Raw genomic sequence first — 22,546 nt, 5'->3', positions numbered from 1 at the left:
CCCAGTAGGGCAGTCACTAGACACATGGAGCTAGTGAGCCCTTGAGATGGGACTAGTGCAACCAAGGACGGCACAGGAGGCATGCTGCTGTTGTGATGCTACATAAGTGTCAGAACTTGGCCCAAGACATAGTGTGTTCTCTAAACTATCTTGGTTTCCAGCAAGGAACAATCCCCCAACCCTAGGTGGGGCACCAGCATATGTGTGAGGACGCTGCTGACTTTTTACCATGCTTGGGGGATACTACCAGCATTTACTGGGGAAGAGCCATGTTAGCTAAGTGACCTGCAATGAGAGAGGCAGGTCCTTACAAAGAATACCCCTGACCAAATTCTAACCCCACCCCCAGCAAGAAGCCCAGAGCAGTTAGTGTCCACTACATAATTTGGTGTTATGGCTTCAGGCTAGGTCAGTAAAAACAGGTAAGTGTAAGTGTTTGCATAAAGAGTGCATCTGTGTGTGTGCACACAAGCACGTGTATGATTCAGAGACAGACATACCATAGCTGCAAGTTTTCATCTGATTTTTAGTATAAACCCCATTGACCCATCCTGTAGTTTGTTTGAAGTCTCTATCAACAATAACCTTGCAGTTGGTCTCTGTAAAGAAACCCCTGGCCTAGATCACAGACCCAGTTTTCCTCTGATCAGTGAGTGGTACCTGGCTCTTCAAGCTCTTAAATGTGCTCCACAGCGCCACCTGATGGCTTCACAAATTCTGACATTGGAGCCCTGAAGAAGCTGAGACTCCTTCATATAACCTAAATTATTATGCAAAAAAAGGGAGGAAAGGAATAAGCAAATAAAGATCTTTACATTCCAAAAATGTTTCCTGGTAGAGAACAGCATGAGGTGGGTATACAGAGCTCTGTTACAAGGTGAGACCTGGGGAAGGTCTCAACCAGAACTTCCCAGGAGGGCACTCCTAGTCTCCAGCTCACCTGGAGAAAGCTCAAGGCACAGTCCAACTTGGTCGCACCAGCTTCCTCTCTCCCCGGTGGGCTGGTGGCTTATCTGGACTTTGCTCTGTGCCCTTCTTCACTCTCTGCTTATCCATCCATACTCCAAGTTCCTAATCTCTTACCCATGGTGGTTCCTTCCAGATGGACTTGCTATGTGCTCTCCCTGCCTTGCTTTCCTTCACCTTGTGTGTACAGTGAGTGGCGTGACATCTGCTGTGGGTTATTAGACAACAGGGGAGCACAGATCTAGGTGCGGGGCAGGGTGGGCTGGGAGAACTTCTCTAGAGGGCCAAATGTCCGTGAGACAAGGGAGAAATAAAACATGAACAAGAAAACCTGTGGCCACAGGCAATCTGAGAAGTGCTGGAGAATCCACTGTTAAACCCAACGACCTCATTTTCAGCGGTCGTTCTGCATTCCTGTCTGGTCTAGGGCTTTGCTACTATGACTGATACAAGGCTATAACCTCTCTCCTCTCTCCATGGTTGTATTTTCCCTTTGCCCCAAGGGTGTCTCTTAGTTTAATAATTCAGGAAGCTGGCTTATAAGAAGGAATCAATATTAGCACAAGAAATGCTATTTGTGTTACTTCCTCTGCAGCAAATGGCCTGGAAGGCACTGGCCCACTCCTAGTTAGGACTGTGAGCATCTGGGCTCTAAGGATCCATCGTCATGCTCCTTGCGATGAACCCCAGGCCTGTGGGGAACTCCTCCAGGATGGAAGATGATTGAGGCTGGGGGTAAAATGGACTTCCTGGTGCACACTTAAATGTCAAAACTGCATGCCGGGAGGGCAAATTTATACCTAACCCAAGGCCTCTGCTTGCCAGCTGCTCTGGCTTTTGGCAGGGAACCACTGTAGTTGTACAGGGCGCATCCAGAGGGGCCCGCATCTGGGGTCACCTCACATTCTTTAAGAATTTTATCTTTGTGTTTTCTCAGCAAAGAAAGTCTGCTGGGGCAAAGGAGGGCATGCCAGGGCTTGGAGCCTTGGCTTCTGTGGGCCCACCTCCTCCCCAATTCCCCAGATCAGGTTCTTGGCAACCGCTCTCCGGGCTGCCCTTCAACTTGCTGCTGCCCTCTGCCCCAGTGACCTGGGTGTGGGAGGGTGGGCATCAGGTCCTTGTGCCATGTTGTGCCACCTTGGACTGAAGCCCCTGTAAGGGTCTTCTTGCCAAAAGACCAACACTGAATAGCAAATGTAAAACACTGAGTGGCAGAGGCAGAGGAACCAGGCTTTTGTCTGATTTTAAACAAAAACCCCTGCATTTTTCTTTTTGTACTAACTCCCAAAATGATGTAGCCAGTCCTAGCTGGAGAGCACCTCCAAACTCCAGACTCAGCACTGGCAGGAGCTGGGTAGGAGTCAGAAGGCCTGGGATGGCATGTCGGGCAGCTGTGGGGAACCTAGCCTGTGGGGCAGCCTAGGACACAGAACTTGACCTAAGCAGTTTGTGTGGAGGTAGATGTAAGACAGTCAAGCATATAAAGAGGAAACATTCTGGGACTGAGGTAGCTGTTGAAATGTCAGAAAACCCGATTCAGTTACAAAACCACCCTCAAATCCAGGGATGTATTAAAACATGGGTTGCCAATTCTACAATGTCCTAAACATCAGTTTAATTGTGAGTTCACTTAGTATGAGTGTAACACCCTGCTCAGTGACACTTATAAAGCGTCCTTAATTTTCAGAAATCATCTTCAGCCTTCGCTGGGTGGCTCAGTTAGTTGGAGTGTCATCCATACACCGAAAGGTTGTGAGTTCAATTCCTGGTCAGGACACATACCTAGGTTGTGGGTTTGATCCCCGGTACTGGCGCGTATGGGAGGCAACCTATCCATGTCTCTCTTTCTCCTTTCCCTTCTCCACAAAACCAGTAAAAAACTTATGCTTGGGTAATGATTTTAAAATATTACACTCAATCAAATCCAAGGTAGCCTTTGCTAAAACCAGTTGTAAGAAGGAGAGGCAGCAGGAGAGGTGAAAATGTGACATTAACTTTGAACAGAAATCTGAAAGGGGAATGCTTACAAGCTGCCTATGCAATGAGCTACTGCACTGTTGACTGTCCTCACTGTCAAGGTCCCCGGTGCAAAGAATGTCAGCTGTAGAGTGTTCTACTTCCTGGACTGGGAAGGCCAGATTCCACAAAGGGCTTCAGAAGTGCTTTAAGTGAAAAGGAAAGGCAAGTTTTCTGTGCACAAGGTCTGTTATTGAACAGGGCAGTTCAAGTCAACTTGGCTTCAGATTTTTCTCCCCCAATCACCATCCCTCCAATGTATCCCACCCGTGAAATCACAGCCAAATCACATCTTACCTTCAGCAATAAAACACCTTTATCATTTGGCTCTGATATTGGGAAAACTGGGAATCCAGGAATCACCCAAGAAACCCTTGCTGGGCCCTGGGAGGTAGGCAGCTGACTGCATTTCTATGCGCTCACTTAGGTCTCAGAGCACATCTTTAAACCCTGAAGGTGCCCTGGCCTAACGTCCGGTAGGGCACCTTCAGTCCCTCTGAATCAGGCAAGGAAGGAGGGGGAACCAAAGAATTCTCTAAGTTAAAGAACATTTCCACAACTGTAGGAACGTTCCATGTTTGGTTTGAAAGGTATTGAATGAATGTTGGTCAACAGAAATTAAGAGTGACAAAGAGCATGACTAGAGACCAGCCCATTTTAGTAACAACAGAACAACACTTGTTGAGTGTTTTTGTTCATGTATTTCATATTTGTTCAATGCCCACTAGGTGCCAAGCACTGCACTGGGAGATTCACTGGTGAGGACCAAGGTCCTCCTCTCATGGACGTCACATTTTAATTTAATGGAGTTCACATTTTATGCACACTTACAGAAGTCTGAGCCAGGTCACTAATGTTTTTGACAACTGATTGTCCACAATTCTACTTAAAAATTCATTAAAAGCCCGAACTCCAAGTTGGCCTACTGGAGTTATTGTTCTTTTCAAATAAATGACAGAAAACCAAAAAACTAGTTAATCAACATCTCCCATTAGATATGTTAGCACTAAAAACATTCAGAGTGAATTAATTCCTCTAGGTTTGCTAACTCACCAGAAAATGGGGATGCCAAAGAACACCTGTCAGAGCTAAACATGATGATACATGTGAGATCACTATGCATGTCTGTAACAGGGCAACAGTGACTGCTTTAGGACCAAACTTACCTTCTATTAAAATCCTACAATGAGTGTTAGGAAGTTATCAAAAAGTAACATAATTGACCACAAGTGCTTTAAAGCCTATGATTTGTCCATCACAAGGGTTGCGGAGTCTCCTGTCTTTCTAGGCCTATGGGAGACTGAAGGTTCCAGCCTCTTTGAGATGAGGTGAGTAGAAGTCACGTGTCACTTTTCAGATGGACCACTTATTGTGGCAGGATACTCCAGAGTTCCTGTCCTGCCCCAAGTGTGGGAGACACAGAGAAGAGCCCTCTGCTGACCTGTGATGCACACAGAGCAGGAATAAAGACAAACCTCTGTTGTTGTAAACCACTGAGGTTCTGGAGTTGGCTATTACTGCGGCATAATCCAGCCCTTCCTGACTGATTCACTTTTTAGGAAGCCATGCCTTTCCTATAATCCAAATCACATTATCTGTAGCAGTTTTTTAATAGGTTTATCAAAATAACATCTAACAAATTATGACTTTATCAATATAATAAGGATGGCCTAGAATCCATGAAATATGAAAAATTCAAAAACTAAATATATGAAACATTAGTAGGAAAATAAATGATCTTCAAACTAGTCAGAAGTGCAGAATTACATCTATCCAAATCAGGCTAAAAAAATGTTGATAGATGTTTTTTAAAAAACCCTCAAAAACTGCATAGGATAAAGTTTTAAAAATGCCCAGAGGGTGTGTGGTCCAGTGTTGTGAACCTGAAGCCTGAGCTGTAAGGTACCGGCTCACTGCCCTCCACTGACAGTACGGGAACCAGAGAAGAGGCAGAGCTTGTTCCTTTGTGGCACGTGAAGAATCATCCCATGACTACTGAGTAGTTAGCAGACAAAGACTGCATCTTAGTTTCTGAACTCTAACTACTACAGTCCCAAAAGTATTTCTTGTCTATCCAAAATGACAAATTTATTCCCCTTAATTGAGTAAGTCAGGTGATTTATACTGGTTAGATGTAGAAATAACTATTTGGTACTGACTGTCAACACCATGGTGATCACACTCTGCTCAGCTAGAAATAAGTTGTGGAATTAATATGATAATCTGATATGTTTGTATCTAAGGTTCTTCAAACATTCAACATAATCCAACATATTAACCTTCTGATTTTCATTTTAAATATTTAACTGTAACTAATTTGAGAACTTAAGTTCACAAACAGTACTTGAAAATTTGGAAACTTAATTTACTATATACACAGAACTTTAATTTACTAGCTTTATAAGTTAGTTGAGCTTGCAAAGATTTTGAAAGTTTTAGGACTGCCCTAATTGGGCCCTTTGAAAGCTTTTACAGAATCAGATACTAAAAAAATAAATTGCAAATGTAATTTAAAATGGTTAAGCCTTAAACTCTAGGGAAATTTAACTAGCCTAGTTTATAAGGTGTAGCTAATTATTCAGGGAAATTTTATTTAGTGCCTTTAAATGTTACTTAGAGCCCTATAAGTTCCTCCTATGCACAAAGTTTGGCCATTAAATTTTTTCTTAAAAGGGCCTCAAATAGAATAGATTTGCTTCTCCTTTTTGATATTATTTGCCTCAGTTCTTATCTCTTTCAAAACATTTTTTTAAATTTTTTTATTGATTATGCTGTTACAGTTGTTCTATTCCCCCTTTCATTCCCCTCCACCCCTACCCCCCCATCCCCACCATTACCCCCCCTTTAGTTTATGATCATGTGTCTCAAGTCCTTTAGATTCTATATTTCCCATGCTATTCTTGCCCCCCCATCTATTTTCTATCTACTGTCTATGCTACTTATTTTCTGTACCTTCTCCCCCCTTCTCCTCCTCCCACTCCCCTATTGCTAACCCTCCTTGAGATCTTCATTTCTATGCTTCCACTCCTGATCTCGCTGTCCTTTTAGTTTGCTTTTGTTTTAGGTGTGGTTGTTAATAACTGTGAGTTTGTTGTCCTTTCACTGTTCATGTTTCTTTAACTTCTTTTTCTTAGATAAGTCCCTTTAACATTTCATATAATAAGGGCTTGGTGATGATGAACTCCTTGAATTTGATCTTATCTGAGAAGCACCTTATCTGTCCTTCCATTCTAAATGAAAGTTTTGCTGGATAGAGCAATCTTGGTTGTAGGTCTTTGGATTTCATGACTTGGAATACCTCTTTCCAGCCCCTTCTTGCCTGTAAGGTCTCTTTTGAGAAATCTGCTGACAGTCTGATGGGAACTCCTTTGTAGGTGACTGTCCCCTTATCTCTTGCTGCTTCTAGGATTCTCTCCTTCATTTTAATTTTGGCTAATGTAATGATGATATGCCTTGGTGTGTTCCTTCTTGGGTCCAACTTCTTTGGGACTCTCTGAGCTTCCTGGATTTCCTGGAAGTCTATTTCCCTTTGCCAGATTGGGGAAATTCTCCTTTATTATTTGTTCAAATAAGTTTTCCACTGGTGGCTGTGCCTTTCCCCCCTTCTGGTACCCCTATAATTCGGATGTTGGAGCGTTTAAAGATGTCCTGGAGGTTCCTAAGACTCTCCTCATTTCTTTGAATTCTTGCTTCTTGACTCTTTTCTGTTTGGCCATTATTTGCTTTCTTCTGGTCCACTCCATTGATTTGAGTCCCAGTTTCCTTTTCATTGCTATTGGTGTCCTGTGCAATTCCATTCATTTCAATTAGTTTGGCCTTCATATATTTGTCTAATTTGTGGGTATAATCAACCAGTTCTGTGAGGATCCTGATGACCAGTGTTTTAAACTGTGCGTCTGAGAGTTTTGCTATTTCTTCATCACTTAGATCTATGGGTTCTGGGGCTTTGAGATATTCTTGCGCCATTTTTGGTCTGTTCTGGCCCTTTAAGTGTGAGAAGCGGTGCCTTGGACTCCCAGGTCGCTGGGTTGTGACGCTGTATGTGGGGGCGTGGTCAGAGCGGGGAAATGGCGACCCCCTCTGCTGTTTCTCACAGCTGGGTGAGGATCAGCGCATTAGGTGGTTCACCTGGGCCGGGCCACTCAGAGTCACTGGGTTATGATGCTGTATGTGGGGGCGTGGTCAGAGCAGGGAAATGGCGGCGCCCTCCACTGCCGCTTGCCGCGGGGACCCACGGGCTCCGGTCCAACCGCCCACTTCCTCGCACAAATGCGCAACCACAGTCAACACGCAGCACCGCTCCCCGCTGTCTCCCCCACAGTCACTCGCCTGGTCGCTCGCTCGGTCGCTCACTAGGTCCAATCCTGCACCTGGATTCCGCGCATATGGATTCCGCGCGCCTGAGTCCGTCCCACCGAGTTTTCCTGTGCAACCCCGTTTCACCAGCCGTTGGTTTTGCCCCTTACCGGTCGAGCTGAAGAATTTGTTGTTAACGGACTTCCGAAAAGTTCAATTTTCCGTGTTCTGGCTGTGTTTTCTGTTGCTGATACTCAATTGTCTCTAAACTTGGTTGTGTGAGAAGGCACGGCACATCCACCTATGCCTCCATCTTGGCGGAAGAGCTCAAAACATTTTTAATGTTCTTAAATTCAACATCAGATTGAAGTCAATGCTCAGCCTTTTGTTGGTATAGCCTAATAAAACAATGGGAGGCGACAGAGGGAGATGCATTTTGTTTCTCCTTCCCAGCTGTCTCATCTTAATGCTACGAAACACCAGGATGAACACAGAGCACACTCAGAACACTCCAAAGTGTCCTGGAGGAGATGCAAACTTGCATTGTGTCCAAGAGCCATTTCTTCCCTTGCATGAGTACCTCTACCTGCTCCTCCAACTTCTATTAAGGCCAGCTATTAAATCCTATGGACTCCCATTCTATGCAAAACATGGATGATATTTCATAGCAGGCACTCAGAAAGTATCTGACGAATTATAAGTAAATCCACTGGTAATTAAGGTGCTAACTCTGCTTAAACATAGAACAGTGCCACTTCACATTAGTTTTCTTAGCCTTCTAATCATGTATTTTCACCTTACTTAACTCAATGAAAGAATTATTTCTTTTGGAAGATGTATTAAGTCATCCATCTCACCAAGTAGCAGATAGTGCAGTGTTTTAGTAACTGGATGGCCAGTATCTTAAAAGCCCAAATAGTTTATAGTAACTCCCAAAGGTACTTAACTAACTCCCACAGAGTGGAATATACAACTTCAAAGACAAATACTGTTTTTGTCAAATATAGCTGGAATCATATAAATGAGAAGTTGTCCTTGGAAAAAAAGGAAATAAACGAGCAAAGCAAAATGAATAAAAAGAAATAATCATATTTATATAGTTTCAGATTTTATTTTCATAATTATCTTCCCATAGAAGCAATAATCTGCATTTCCATAACAACACATTTAATACTCATCAGAGAGCTGGAAAAAGTAGGAATAAAGCACATATACCATACTCTGCATATATACAAATAAATTCAATATATTAAATACACTTTGTAGGTTGACTGTACTTGCAATATAACAGAACATTGAATGTTGGATTCTGAGCATGTTCATGCAGACTTCCACCTCGGTGAAAGTAAGGACAGTGTTTCCTTTTGTAAACACGAGTTCTCCACGCTGACTATTTTCTGAAAATAAAGACTTATGTATGTGGAAAACTTAAGTGCATAAACGTGGAACCAATGCCTTTTACTGGACACCACACAGAACAACCCTGGCATCCACAAGTCCGTCTATTAGTTCTCAAATGTGCGCAGGGAGGCTGGCAGGAGACTGCCCTGGTGTACGACTTTCATGCTGTTTAAGACTCACTTGCATTGCTGCTACAGAAAGCACTGAATCACTCCTCATTTTTGTTTAATATGTAAGAAAAGAGTAAAAATAAAAAAAAATTCCAAGGCTGCAATGGTGACATAGTCTATAAACAAATGGTGTAAAATGTCTAGCAGGTGCTGCCAGGTCTGTTTAACCAGATTGCTAATCAGTCCAAATGAGCCATAATATCAGACTCTGGAAGTTTCTCGCTGGATCTAAAGGGTACAACAGCAATGATAGTGTCTTTGAAATATTAATGCCATTAAATACAACTGCCTAAATACAGTTTTAGTAAGAATGTTCAAAGTTAATCTGCAAACAATGATTGAAAATTAGCTGCTACCTGCCAATTATGCAAGCAACCTAGGGAATCAAAACATCAAATTTATTAGTGTTTTGAATCAGACCTCCTATAAAAATTTTTATGCTGCTATCCACCCACCCCAAGTACACAAATGAGGATGTTATCCTGTCTAAACTCTCCAACAGAACCATCTCTGGCTAAAACCTCTTGCGATAATCTACCTTAGTGTTTCCAGGGAGTCTAGCAAAACTAAGCACACTGAGCTTGCAACAGGTGGGACTCTCTGAGGAGAAGGACAGGGCTCAAACAAACAGGAAACTGCTCTAGGCTGCATCTGCCTGCAGAATGCACACTGCTGGGGTTTGGAGCCTCTTCCAAATTAATAGATTAGGAGATGGATCTAAGCCACATGGGGTGAAAAAGAATGCTTCAAAACAACCTTTTAGATCATAACTATAACAAATCAAAATATTGGCAGCATAGTACTTTAAATGTAAACACCTCAAAAACAATCCTCTCATTTTGGCTAAAATTTGGTGGTATACAGCATTTCCTGTGTCATGTAACTGGCCTGTAACAACTCTAAATGAATCACATTATTTTGGAGGGATTAAAATGTATATATCAATCAATGGAAGCATTACCTCTTTGTTAGAATGCATAGAAAAGGTCCATGTTAGTTCCCACTAACACAAGAACCATGTGGGTTTGGAGACAGTCACCATGTGTGGGGAGGGGGAGGGGTGCACTTTGGTGGAAGAAATACCCGCATTTCAGAGAACTGAAGACATTTTCAGAGTCACTTCCATATGCTACCTTCAGAACTTTCAAACTTCACATGAATCTTTTATTGGGCTAAATAATATTGTTAAGATCAAAATAGCTTCCTATCCCAATTTGGCCTCTGAAAAGATTTAATAATTTAAATGTAGCTAATATTACAGGGAATAAATTTCCTTTTCAAAACATAACAAACGTTTACTATTTTAACTAATACACCTTTAATTTTAGCAGCAATTATCAAATAAAATGCAAAGATAATTCTCTAACAAAAAATTACAGGAAAAATAATATACTTATGTTCCTTTTGTTTAGAACATAATTTGTCTAGAACTTGGCTTGCAAACTTTAAAATCAACTGCATTAACATGTGACAGTACTTTTTCTGTTAATTCCTTCTAATGTTTTTGAAAAGAAAAAAATGCCTCACAGGTAGTGGGTACAATGAAAGATTTGGGGAAATCCTAACTAAAAAAATTAGCCTTTTTTAGCATTCAAAGCCATGACTGCAATGAAGTCTCGATGCCCTCAGACCAGTTCCAAGTCCATGAATGGCATGTCAGGATCTCCCCCTTTCTTTCTGTAAAGCTTAGCATAGCCCTCCTGCATATTCATCCTCGTCTTCCTCCACAGTGGTGGCAGTGGTGCCTTCAGGCTTGACCTGTGGTGTTGCTGCTGCTTTCTTCTTGATTCCCCCTCCAGGAACCACCAAACTCAGGCCCAGCTTAGCATACTGTCAACAACAAAACATGTTCTCAAAGTCTGGATAACTACACACTCCATATGTGATGTTGCAACAAAAGACAGATGCTAGCTCTCTACCTCAGGACAGACAACCAATACTAATTATGGAAAAACACCCAGCACAAAACTCAACACTGCTCTGCTCTCAATAGGTCATGACCTTAATGAGACATACACAACTAGCAAAAATGTCAAATTATAGGCCACACATAGGAATCTGAGATAATCAAATCATAGTAAGTTAAATACCACTTATAGTTCCTATGAAATAAAGATCTGTTGAGTAAATGAAGAGTGCCAGACACAATTTCTTTAAAAATACATATAAATTTACGAAAGCCTATTAAGAATTTACCAAGAAAAAAATGTTCCTCTATATACATTGTGATAAAAAAAATTGAAAATCTTGAGCCGATCTGATACCATAAGACTAAAGTTGCAAATGAAATGAATTGGTGCTCACAAACCTACTGAAAAGGGAAATGCAAAACAAGAGAAGCCCACTGTTGAGGCTCACTTTCTGTATATGGTACCGTGTGAGGCTGTTTCGTGAACAGAGACACTCTTCACAGCAGGCTGGCAAGACAGAGACCAGTTGCTCCATTTCTCCAGGTGAGTTAACTGAGGCTTACAGTCAGTTAGTTAATAACCTGCATCGCACAGCTAGCTGCCACAGAAGTGGAATTCCAACAAGTCTATCAAATTACAAAGGCCACTACGTGATGGGTCTCTTTCACAGAGTGAAACTTAATAAACTAAGGGAGCTGTGGAGGTCAACAAGTGAAAGAAACTGGGAAAAGGCGGTAAATTAAAAAATACACATATGGTCAACACAGGCAGATGGATAAATAACTGGCTGTGAACCTTCATGGCTGACATTCAAACAATCTAAACCTATCAAAACCTTCAGTGCAAATGCTAAGTTCCCTTTTGAGCAGTATCTTCAGATAAAAAAATAAAGGGGGAAAATAATTCAGAAGTCCACAAGAGAGGTAATCTCATTAGAAGCCTCCTCCATTGAAGAGGAAAGAAGAAAGATAACCAAAAGGCCACTTACATCGTTGTCCATGTATTTGAAAAGGGGCGAGTTGCAGACCTCTGACACTTGATCTTGGTCTTGTTGGTCATAACCTTCAAGAAGCTGTTCGAGTGCAGCACAGTCTTCACTCCCATTAAACCCTGGAATGCTACAGCAAGCACAAATCACACATCTCTACCTGTTCCTTCTCACCCAGCAGTGAATTTGCCCCCCAGCAGAGGTTTGGCAACATCTGGGCACATTTTTACCTGTTGCAATCAAACAGAGGTCAGACATGAGACTAGACATCCCACAGTGCACAGGACAGGCCCGACAACAAAGAATTACACACCCCAAAATGGCAACAGTGCCGGGACTGGGACTGCTCATTGTAAACATCTCAAACAAGAAAATCCCTTATTCGGATCTTCCTGTAGCATATGTTCTAAGCACTTTTCTTTTTTTGTTATTTTTTTTCTTAGAAGGCAAACATAACAAAGTCATTCAAGTTTTTCACTTCCGTGAAAGTTCCAGGAGAAAAATATAAGAAAGAACACGCTTGTAAAAATCCTTCTGTAAAAACTGAAATAGTAGTCAGGTGCTCCTGTCACACTGAAATTTATTTATTTTTTTTAAAAACAAACCAGTTTCATAGCCAGGGTTATTTATCTAATCTCAAATCTCTATTAATCTCAAATTAATAGAAATGTTAACATTCCGAGTGAAGACGATGCTCTCGGTGTCTTACCTGTAGCTCTCCCTGACACATCTTTCTGCAGCCACATAGTCACTTCTGTGCAGATGAACTAAGACTTGAGCAATTGTTTTCTAAAACAAAAGAGATGATTAGGGTCCAAAGTTATATCTACTTCATAAAGTCAATTTCCTGACATCAGGAACTCAGCTTTCAGGGTTCTGGTTTTATACAGAGAGATTTATACAATTCTGCAGTAATTTTCACAGGGCATCTACAGAAAATATCCCGAAGCAGTACACCTCCAACTCCAATGTACAAACAGACTACCCAGGGGTCTTATTAAAATGAACACCTTGAGCCAGTGGGTCCAAAGCCAGCCCGAGCCTGCTGTTGTAACAAGCTCCCAGAGGGTCCTGATACTGCTAGTCTGAGAACCACACAGAGTAACAAATAACGAAGCCTTAGATCACAACCATACATTTGAAAGAAAATTTGTTTTAAATACCTATATACGTAGGTTTAATCTTGAAAAGGGAATAAAAAAGGAAGACAAAACTCTATAATTGTACCTTGCCTTTCTTAAACAGATACTAGGAAACTAGAATGAATGAAAATTTTAGATAACAGAAACAATGACACTGTAAGTCAACAAAAGCATTAATAAGATCAAAGATATGACTAATAAGGTATCAGCAAAATGGCCCTTCAATCTTTATTATACCTATTTTTCAGGTAACTTTACCTTCATGTTCCTCAAATCTTCTCTTCTCCTTATCACATTAAACCCATCTAGTATTTTATTTCGGATATTGTTCTTTCAGTTCTAATATTCTCATTTAGTTCATGTGTATGATTTCCATTAAAAAGAATTTGTTCACCTGTGTATCCCTTTGCCTCAAGCAGCACTTACAACAGCTGCTTCGACGTCCTGATCTGGTCATTCCAACACTTGTGTTACCTCTGGGGTGGCATCAGTTGTCTTTTCTCCTGAAAAGTGGTCATGTTTTCCTATGTTCTGTAATTTGGGACTGCACCCTGGACACTGTGAATGTTATGCTGCATAGACTGTCCTCTAATTCTGAGGAAAGTTGGGTGTTTCCAGCAGGCAATCACCCTAGTCAGGCTCAGACTGCATGTTTTGTCTGCTTTTGCTCGGCAGTGACTCTAGTCTTAGTTCAGTCCCTCTGCTCTGCTTCTTGGGCTCTGCCCTATGTGAGAGCCCAGGGAGGATGCTATGAGCCCTGGACAGTGGTGCAGTCTGACTGCAATTCTCAAATCCTATGCTCTGCCTCTGGGTCTGTCCTGCACAGGCATAGCTGGGGAGCAATAGCAAGACTTGTGTGGGCCCATACACACACAGAAAGGGGATTCCCTATTCCAGCTCCCCTTCCTGGAGGTTTCTGCTTGCTCTTTTAGCTCATTTTCCCAGTTCCTCTGGCCAAAGAGACCAAATTTCCATTGGCACTTTAACTGCCTGTGCCGCCACCACCACAGCTATAGACCCGTTACTAGGGCTTCCCCTACAGAGCAAAGCCAGGGGAAGAAAAAAGACATGAAAACAATGGGGTCTCTTTTCCCAGATCCTCCGGATAGAAAGATGAGGTCCACAGGTTCTTTAGGAGTTTTAGCTCCTAGCACCTCAGCTGCCCAGCTCCATGACTGAGGCTTCTCTTAAGTCAATGAAAAATCCTTAGAAACTCACTGCTATATTGATTGCTTCTCCAAGTCTTGCTTTATGTCCAATAAATCACTGCCTCCATTTTATTTAGCTTTTTTCTCTGGAGATTTCTCCTGTTCTCATTACATTTGGGGTCTGTTTCCTTGTCTCCCCATTTTGGCTGCCTCTTTGTGTTTATTTCTGTGTATTGGATAGATCTCATATCACTTCCCATTTTTGTGGATTGCTTCTCCATCATCTTGCTCTACTTTTCGAATAATTGTTTTTTATATTTTTCTCTGGAAGTTTTAATTGTAATCAATAAGACAGATAGGCTTAGTCCAGTTTGGTCAAAAATAGAGGCCCAAAAAGCATTATTTAAAAAAACATACAACTATCCATGGAATCTGGTTATAGGTACATATATATGCCAATATGAAACATTATCTAATGTAAAGCCAAAAATAAGCATTTCCAAAACATACCTTATAACAAGTTGGATAATTCTCAATTTCCTTATAAATATTTTTTTCTTTCTGAATAGAGAGTGCTGCCTCATCAAACCTGAAGACAAAACAAAGAAATGTAAAACAAGCCAGGTCCAAATGATCTACAACAGAGGTCATCACTGTAATGTATTGGACATGACAGTTTTTTAGAGAAATGAAGAGGATATGAGGCATTTTAGCACCTGCTCTGTAATCCACATTTCCATGAGCTTTGCTCATATAGCTTGTCTTTTAAATGCTCAACTTGCCCTTTTAGCATAAGACAGAAAAGCGAGAGAAATTATGGACAGGTAAGGATCACTCATTAATCACTATCTTTCAAATTCAACAAACTGCTTTATGAGTGTTTATGAAATGTATTAGGGAGAAGAACTCTCCATTTAATCATCCCAGATTTTTTTCCTTCCACACACAGGCCATCCAGATGCCCTGCCAGCACTGCCTCCCACTAAAGAACTACTTCTCCCGCTCTGCCCTCACTGTCACATGCTCCCTACTTCCTCGGTGAGCCCAACAGCTCCTGGGGCCGAAAAGGGCAGCAGGGAAAGGCACACAGATTGAGGCTGGAAAAGTCCTTCCTGCCACCTTTGATCCTGTGCATTCATCTTTTTCTGCCTACTCTCACACTCACCTTTTCTCCCATCCCACTCAGAGGACAGAATGAAGAGAAAAGGATCTCCAAAAATCTTCCTCTGGTCCTCCAAGGCCCTACGCCCTAATTGCCTCCCCAACCCTAATGCCATCTAACGCTAATCAGATCACCATCTCCCACTGAAGCTGTATTATACTGGGGCTGGCAAAAGCAGGTTTACAGTTGTGAGGACGTGAAAGAGTTTATTCTTCAGTTGCTATTTATTTATTAATGATTTGCATTCTTTGTCTTCTTGTTTCAAGAGTAAATAAGCATTCTACACTGTTAGAGTATAGAGGGAGGAAAGTGTTGCTGTGACTTGAATTAAAAATACAAGCATGTTATACTGTATTTTTCTGTTAATTATTGTTTTAAAAATATTGGTATTAAAAATATACATAGTGGCTTGCTTTAACTCACGTTATGAATTAACTTGAATCTTTGTGGCCTGTGTGCCCTGTCGACTTACTGCTTTGCAAAATAAGACTCACTGGAGAAATGCATTCTGAATCTCCAAAGTTCAACTTGCTAAATTATGGAAACAAAGTTGATTTATAAGTTGGGCATGGGAGCAGAATTCTAAGACTGTCCCCCAAGAGTCTCACTCATCATATATACTCCCTGTATAACTTTAAAGGACAGCACACATAACCCACACAAGGAATATTCCTGCAGCACCCAGCTTAGGCAATCATAGAGACAGCATGACTGGACTCCACAGGTTACCCAGTACATATAAGGGCAACCCACAAAAATGGGAAGTGATATGAGATCTATCCAACACACTGAAACAAACACAAAGAGGCAGCCAAAATGGGGAGACAAGGAAACAGACCCCAAATGTAATGAGAACAGGAAAAATCTCCAGAGAAAAAAAGCTAAATAAAATGGAGGCAGCGATTTATTGGACATCAAGTTTATTCTAAATGGTTATAAGGATGCTCAATAGCAAGAAAAAGGTCATCAAAACCAAAAAAAAAAAAAATGATTAATCACAAATAAAGAAAACGATATCTAAAATGAAGAATACACTGGAAGGAATAAACAGTAGGTTGGATGAAGTAGAGTATCAAATCAGCAATTTGGAAGACAAGGTAGAAAAAAGATACCCAATCAGAACAGCAAAAAGAAAAAGGAATTTTTAAAAAGTTAGGATAGCTTAAGGGTCCTTCGGGACAATGTGAAGTGTAACAACATATATATCATAGGAGTACCAGAAGGAAAAAGAGAAAGCAAGGGATCAAGAACCTATCTGAAATAATAATGACCAAAAAGTTCCCTGTCTTGATAAAGGGGAAAGACAAGCCTGGGAAACATACAGAAATCTAAACAAGATGGACTCAAAGAGGCCCATATCAGGCACATCATGATTAAAATGGCAAAGGTGAAAGACAAGAGAATCTTAAAAGCCACACACACAAAAAGACAGTTACCCACAAAAGTAGCTCCCATAAGACTGTCAGCTGATTTCTCAACAGAAACATTTCAGGCCAGAAGGAACTGGCATGGAATAATCAAAGTTATGAAAAAGCAAGGACCTACAACAAAAACTACTTTACCCAGCAAGTCTATCACTTAAATTGATGGAAAACTAAAGAGCTTCCCAAGTAAGAAAAAGCTGAAGGAGTCTGTTGCCACCAAACCAGCTTATAGCAAATGTTAAAGGGTTTGCTTTAAGAAGCAGCAGAAGAAAAAGAAAAAAACATATTTAAAAAATAAAATAGCAATAAATACAATCTATTAATAATTACCTTAAATGTAAATGGCTTAAATGCTCCAATCAAAAGACATAGGATAACTGCATGGGTAAGAAAATAAGACCCATATATATGCCATCTATAAGAGACTCACCTCAGAATGAAAGATACACACAGACTAAAAGGGACGGAAAAAGATACTTCATGCAAATGGAAAAAAGAAGCTGGGACATTAAGACTTATAACTGACAACAAATATACATTAAAACCAAGCCTGTAGTAAGAGACAAAGGACACTACTTAATTACAGAGGGAAAAATTCACAACAGGATGTAGCCCTTGTATACATAAATGGACCACACATAGAAGCATCTAAATATGTAAAGCAAAACTTGATAGATATAAAGGGAGAGATCGACAGTAATACAGTCATAGTAGAAGACTTGAAAACCCCATTAACATCAATGGATAGATCTTCCAGACAAAAAATTTACAAGGAAACAACAGCCTTAAAGGACACACTAAATCATATTGATTTAATAAATATCTTCAGAGCATTTTACCCCAAAGCAGCAGAATATATTTTAAATATACATGGAACATTTTCTAAGATAAACCACATTAGCGCACAGAAACAAGTCTCGATAAATTTAAGAATACTGAAAAAATATCAAGCATCTTCTGACCATAGTGGTATGAAACTAGAAATCAATCACTAGAAAAAAACCTGAAAAACACACAAAGACATGGAGGCTAAATAACATGTTACTTAACAAGGAATGGGTTAACAATGAGATCAAAGGAGAAATCAAGAAACCTTGAGACAAATGAAAATGAGAAGATAACCCGAAATCCATGGGGCACAGTTAAAACAGTCCTAACAGGGATGGGCCTACCTCAGAAACAAGAAAAATCTGAATAAATAATCTCATTTTACACTTAAAGGAAGTTGGAAAAAATAATAATAAGCCCAAAGTTAGTAGAAGGAAGCAAATAATAAAGATGAGAGCAGAAATAAATGAAGTAGATCACACGATCACAGTTCGATTCCCCATCAGGGCACATACCAGGGTTGCAGGCAGGTTCCCTGCAGGGGACACTCCAAAGGCAACCATACATGGATGTTTCTCTCCCTCTCTCCTTCCCTTCCCCTCTAAAGATAAATAAATAAAATAAAATAAAAAAGAAATAAATGAAGTAGAGTCTTAAAAAATGATAGAAAAGATCAGTGAAACAACAGCTGGTTCTTGGAAAGATAAACAAGATTGACAAACTTTTCCCTAGACTTATCATGAAAAAAAGGAGTGAGGACCCAAATAACTAAAACCAGAAATGAAATACAAATAACAACTAAAACCAAAGAAATACATATGAGCCTTGGGTGGTGTGGCTCAGTAGAATGAGTCCCAACCTGCAAATAAAAGGGTCACTAGTTCGATTCCCAGTCAGAGAACACGCCCGGGTTGCAGGCCAGGTCCCCAGTTAGAAGCGTGTGAAAAGCAACCACACATTGATGTGTTTCACTCCCTCTTTCTCCCTCCATTCCACTCTCTCTTTAAAAAAAGAAAAATATAGATAGTGAGAAAATTAAACAACTATATGCAAACAAGTTGGACAATCTGGAAGAATTAGATAAATTCCTAAAAACATACAAGTTTCCAAAACTTAATCGAGAAGAACCAGCTTAAAGTAGTAATCACAAAGCTCTCAACAAACAAAAGTCCTGGCCCAGATGGCTTCAGAGGTGAACTTTATCAAACATTAAAAGAAGAACTAACACCTCTCCTTCTTAAACTATTCCAAAAGATTCAAGAGGAGGGAAGATTCCCGAAGTCAATTTACGAGCGTTATCTTAATTCAAAAGCCAGATAAAGACATTAGAAAGAAAGAAAATTATAGATCAATATCCCTGATGAACACAGATGTTAAAATCCTGAACAAAATATTAGCAAACTGGATCCAACAATACACTGAGAAATCATACACCATGACCAAGGGGGACTGACCCCGGGCGTGCAAGGTTTGGACAACAGCCACATATAAATGAACCTGAGACACCCCATAAACAAAATGAAGGATAAGAACCACATGATCAGATCAACAGCTGCAGAAAAAACATCTGATAACATCCAGCAACCATTTATGATAACAACTCTCAGCAAAGTCAAAACAGAGGGAACATACCTCAACGTATTAAAGGTCATAAATGACAATCCTACAGCCAATATCACATTCAACAGGCAAAAACTACAAGTGATTTCCTTCATATCGGGAAGAAAGGGATTTCTATTTTCACTACTCTTATGCAACACAGTAGAAGTCCTACCTACAGCAATCATAAAGGAAAAAAGTCATCTAAATTGTAAAAGAAGTAAAACTGTCATTATCTGCAGATGACATGATACTGTACATACAGAACCCAAAGGTTCCACCAAGAAACTACTACAACTAATAAATGAATTTGGTAAAGAAGCAGGATACAAAATTAATATACAGAAACTGGCAGCATTTTTATACACCAAAAATAAATAGTCAGAGAAGGAAACTAAAAACAATCCCGTTCATAATCGCTTTAAAAGAGTAAAATACCTGGGAATAAATCTAACCAAGGACGCAAAAGACTTGTACCTGGAAAATTAGAAAATACTGAAGGAAGAAACTGAAGAAGATACAAATAAGTGGAAGTACACACTATATGCATGATAAGAACAATGAATATTATTAAAACATCCATAATTCCCAAAGCAATCTACAGATTCACACAATTCCTATGAAGATACCAATGGTATAGCTCAAAGAATGAAAACAAATATTTAAAAAATTTATATGAAAGCAAAAAAGACCTGGAATAGCCATAACAATCTTTTTTTAAAATTTTTATTTATGTACCTTTAGAGGGGAAGGGAAGGAGGGAGGGAGAGAAATATCAATGTATGGTTGCCTCTCCTGAGTCCTCTGCTGGGAACTGGCCTGCAACCCAGGCATGTGCCCTGACTGGGAATTGAACCTTGATCCTTTGGTTCGAAGACCCATGCTCAATCCACTCAGCTACACCAGCAAGGCAGCCATAACAATCTTGAGAAAGAACAAAGTTAAATAAATCACACTACCTGATGTCTAACTATACTACAAAGCCACAGTAATCAAAACAGCATGGTACTTCCATAAAAATAGTCATATAGATCAATGGAACAGAGTAGAGAGCCCACAGTGAACACACACCTTATAGTCAATTGATATTTGACAATGGAGGCAAAAACATACAATGGAGTATCCTTACAATGGGGTAAAGATAGTTTATTCAACAATGGTATTGGGGGTACTGGACAGATAAATGCAAAAATATAAAACCAGACAACCTTCTTAAACTATGCACAAGAGTAAACTCAAAATGGATTAAAGACATAAATGTTAGATTTGAAACCATAAGAATCCTAAAAGAAAACAGAGGCAATATAATGTTGGATATTTCTTGCAGTAATACTTTTTCTGACATATCTCCTCAGGCAAGGGAAACAAAAAAATAAACAAATGGGACTACATGAAACTGAAAAGGTTTCACACAGCAAAGGAAACCATCAACAAAATTAAAAGACAAATCACAGAATGGAAAAAACATTATTTGCCAGTGATACATCTGAAAAGGGATTAATATACAAAATTTATAAAGAACTCCTACAACTCAACTCCCAACCCCCCCACAAACAATCCAATTAAAAAATGGGAAAATGACCTGAATAGACACTTCTCCAAAGAGAACATTTAGATGGCCAATAGATATGTGAAAAGATGTTCCACCATCACTAATTATCAGAGAAATGCAAATTAAAATCACAATGAGATATGACCTCACACCTATCAGAACAACTATCATCAATAAATCAGCAAACCAGTGTTGACAAAAATGTGGATAAAAGGGAAACGTCATGCACTGTTGGCGGAAATGCAGATTGGCGCAGCCACTGTGGAAAGCAGTATGGGAATTACCTCAAAAAATTAAAAAAGGAACTGCCTTATGACCCAGTGATTTCATTTCTGGGAATTTATCCAGAGAAACCTGAAACACTAATTCTAAAGAATATATGCACCTTTATGTTCCCTGCAGCATTATTTACAATAGCCAAGATTTGGAAGCAACCCATGTGTCCATAGGAATATGAGTGAATAAAAAAGCTGTGGTACATGTACAAGAATGGAATACTACTCGGCAGTAGAAAAGGAAATCTTACCGTTTGCAACAGCATGGATGGACCCGTACAGCATTATGCTAAGTGACATAAGCCACTAAGAGACAGGCAAGTGGCATATGATTTCACTCATATGTGGAATCTAATGAACTAACAAGAAAAACTGTGACAGACTCATAGACAGACAACAGGCTTACAGCTGTTGGAAAGTGGGGGAGAGATTGGGGAGGTGGTGGAAGGACTGAGCAAAATAGAAAAAAAAAGAGGAATAACTCATGCATGTGGACAAAGTGTGGTGACTGCCAGGGCAAGGAGGGTTGGAGGCAGGTGGAGGAGGTATGGGGTGATGAATGGTGATGGAGACTTGACTTGGGGTGAACATACAAAACAGTGTACAGGTGATGTGTTGTAGAATTGTGTACCTGAAAGCTACATAAGTTTGTTCACCAGTATCACCCCAATAAACTCAATAAAAAGGAAAAAATGTAAATCTAAAAGAAAACAAGGAAGTGGGATTCTCTCCCTCACTGGGAATTAGAGCAAAGCTCTCTGGATCGGGGTCACTATGAGTCAACCATACAGTGTGCCAATCTGCTCGGCTGCCTCAGATCTTTGGAAAGCAGAGGAAGAGAAAGTCTCACAGGTAAGTCACATAAGCGTGTTAGAAAAGCCTTTCCCAAGAGGAAACAAGGACACTGGTCTAGAACTGGTTTAAGGGCTCCCAAATGTGACCATTTCACAGAAGTGATTAACTTCTGCATTACAGCTCTCCATAAATAAAAGGAAAAACAGGAGACTAATACCAATATATTAAATAGGTTATTTAATTTTGCTATGCTAGGATATAAACTAAACTATTAAATTAGAATTAACTCTTATAGTCTCAAGTTGATGAAAAAATATATGCATATTAATTAAATGTAACAAGAATAAAACTTTAAATTTCATTCCATATTCCATCAGATGTTATTTATACAAAGTGTAAAATTACCATGTTTTATTTATTTTAGGCAACTGATAATCTCAAATCAGATTATAATTGAAATATAAATTCAAGATATTCAAACAGCACATAAATTATCTCAATTATGTTTCTGTTAGTATTGACTCTCCATGTTTTTCTTACCTTGTACTACTTAAATTCCTGATAGAATTACAGTGGCAGTTGACTTTTAATCTTTTCATACTACATGTACCCAGTGATAGTTTTTTTCTTCTTAATATATTTTATTGATTAGGCCATTACAGTTGTCCCATTTCCCCCCCTTCATTCCCCTCCACCCTACACACCCCTCACCCACCATTCTCCCCTCTTTAGTTTATGTCCACATGTCTCAAGTTCTTTAGTTTCTACATTTCCCACACTATTCTTTTCTACCTACCATCTATGCTATTATTCTCTATACCTTCTCTCCCCTTCCCCTCCTCCCACTCCCCTGTTGCTAACCCTCCATGTGATC

General features: G+C 40.0%; 1 protein-coding gene across 1 annotated transcript in view; it reads right to left on the bottom strand.

Annotated features, from left to right (window-relative positions):
* Positions 1 to 8,375: 8,375 nt before the first annotated feature.
* NAPG (NSF attachment protein gamma) overlaps positions 8,376 to 22,546 on the bottom strand; it is a 29,345-nt gene continuing 15,174 nt past the window's right edge. The window contains exons 9-12 of the mRNA XM_037130805.2: positions 14,548 to 14,626; positions 12,457 to 12,536; positions 11,748 to 11,877; positions 8,376 to 10,679 (exon numbers count right to left, since the gene is read on the bottom strand). Of these exons, the coding sequence (XP_036986700.1) occupies positions 10,536 to 10,679; positions 11,748 to 11,877; positions 12,457 to 12,536; positions 14,548 to 14,626 (433 nt within the window). The 3' untranslated portion in view covers positions 8,376 to 10,535. The remainder of the gene's footprint in view (positions 10,680 to 11,747; positions 11,878 to 12,456; positions 12,537 to 14,547; positions 14,627 to 22,546) is intronic.

Source organism: Artibeus jamaicensis, unplaced genomic scaffold (assembly GCF_021234435.1).
Source record: "Artibeus jamaicensis isolate MK-2021 breed Jamaican fruit bat unplaced genomic scaffold, CSHL_Jam_final contig_511, whole genome shotgun sequence".
Lineage (NCBI taxonomy): Eukaryota > Metazoa > Chordata > Mammalia > Chiroptera > Phyllostomidae > Artibeus > Artibeus jamaicensis.
The sequence above is the reverse complement of the archived record's forward strand: the minus strand, read 5'-3'. Positions and strand labels throughout refer to the sequence as shown.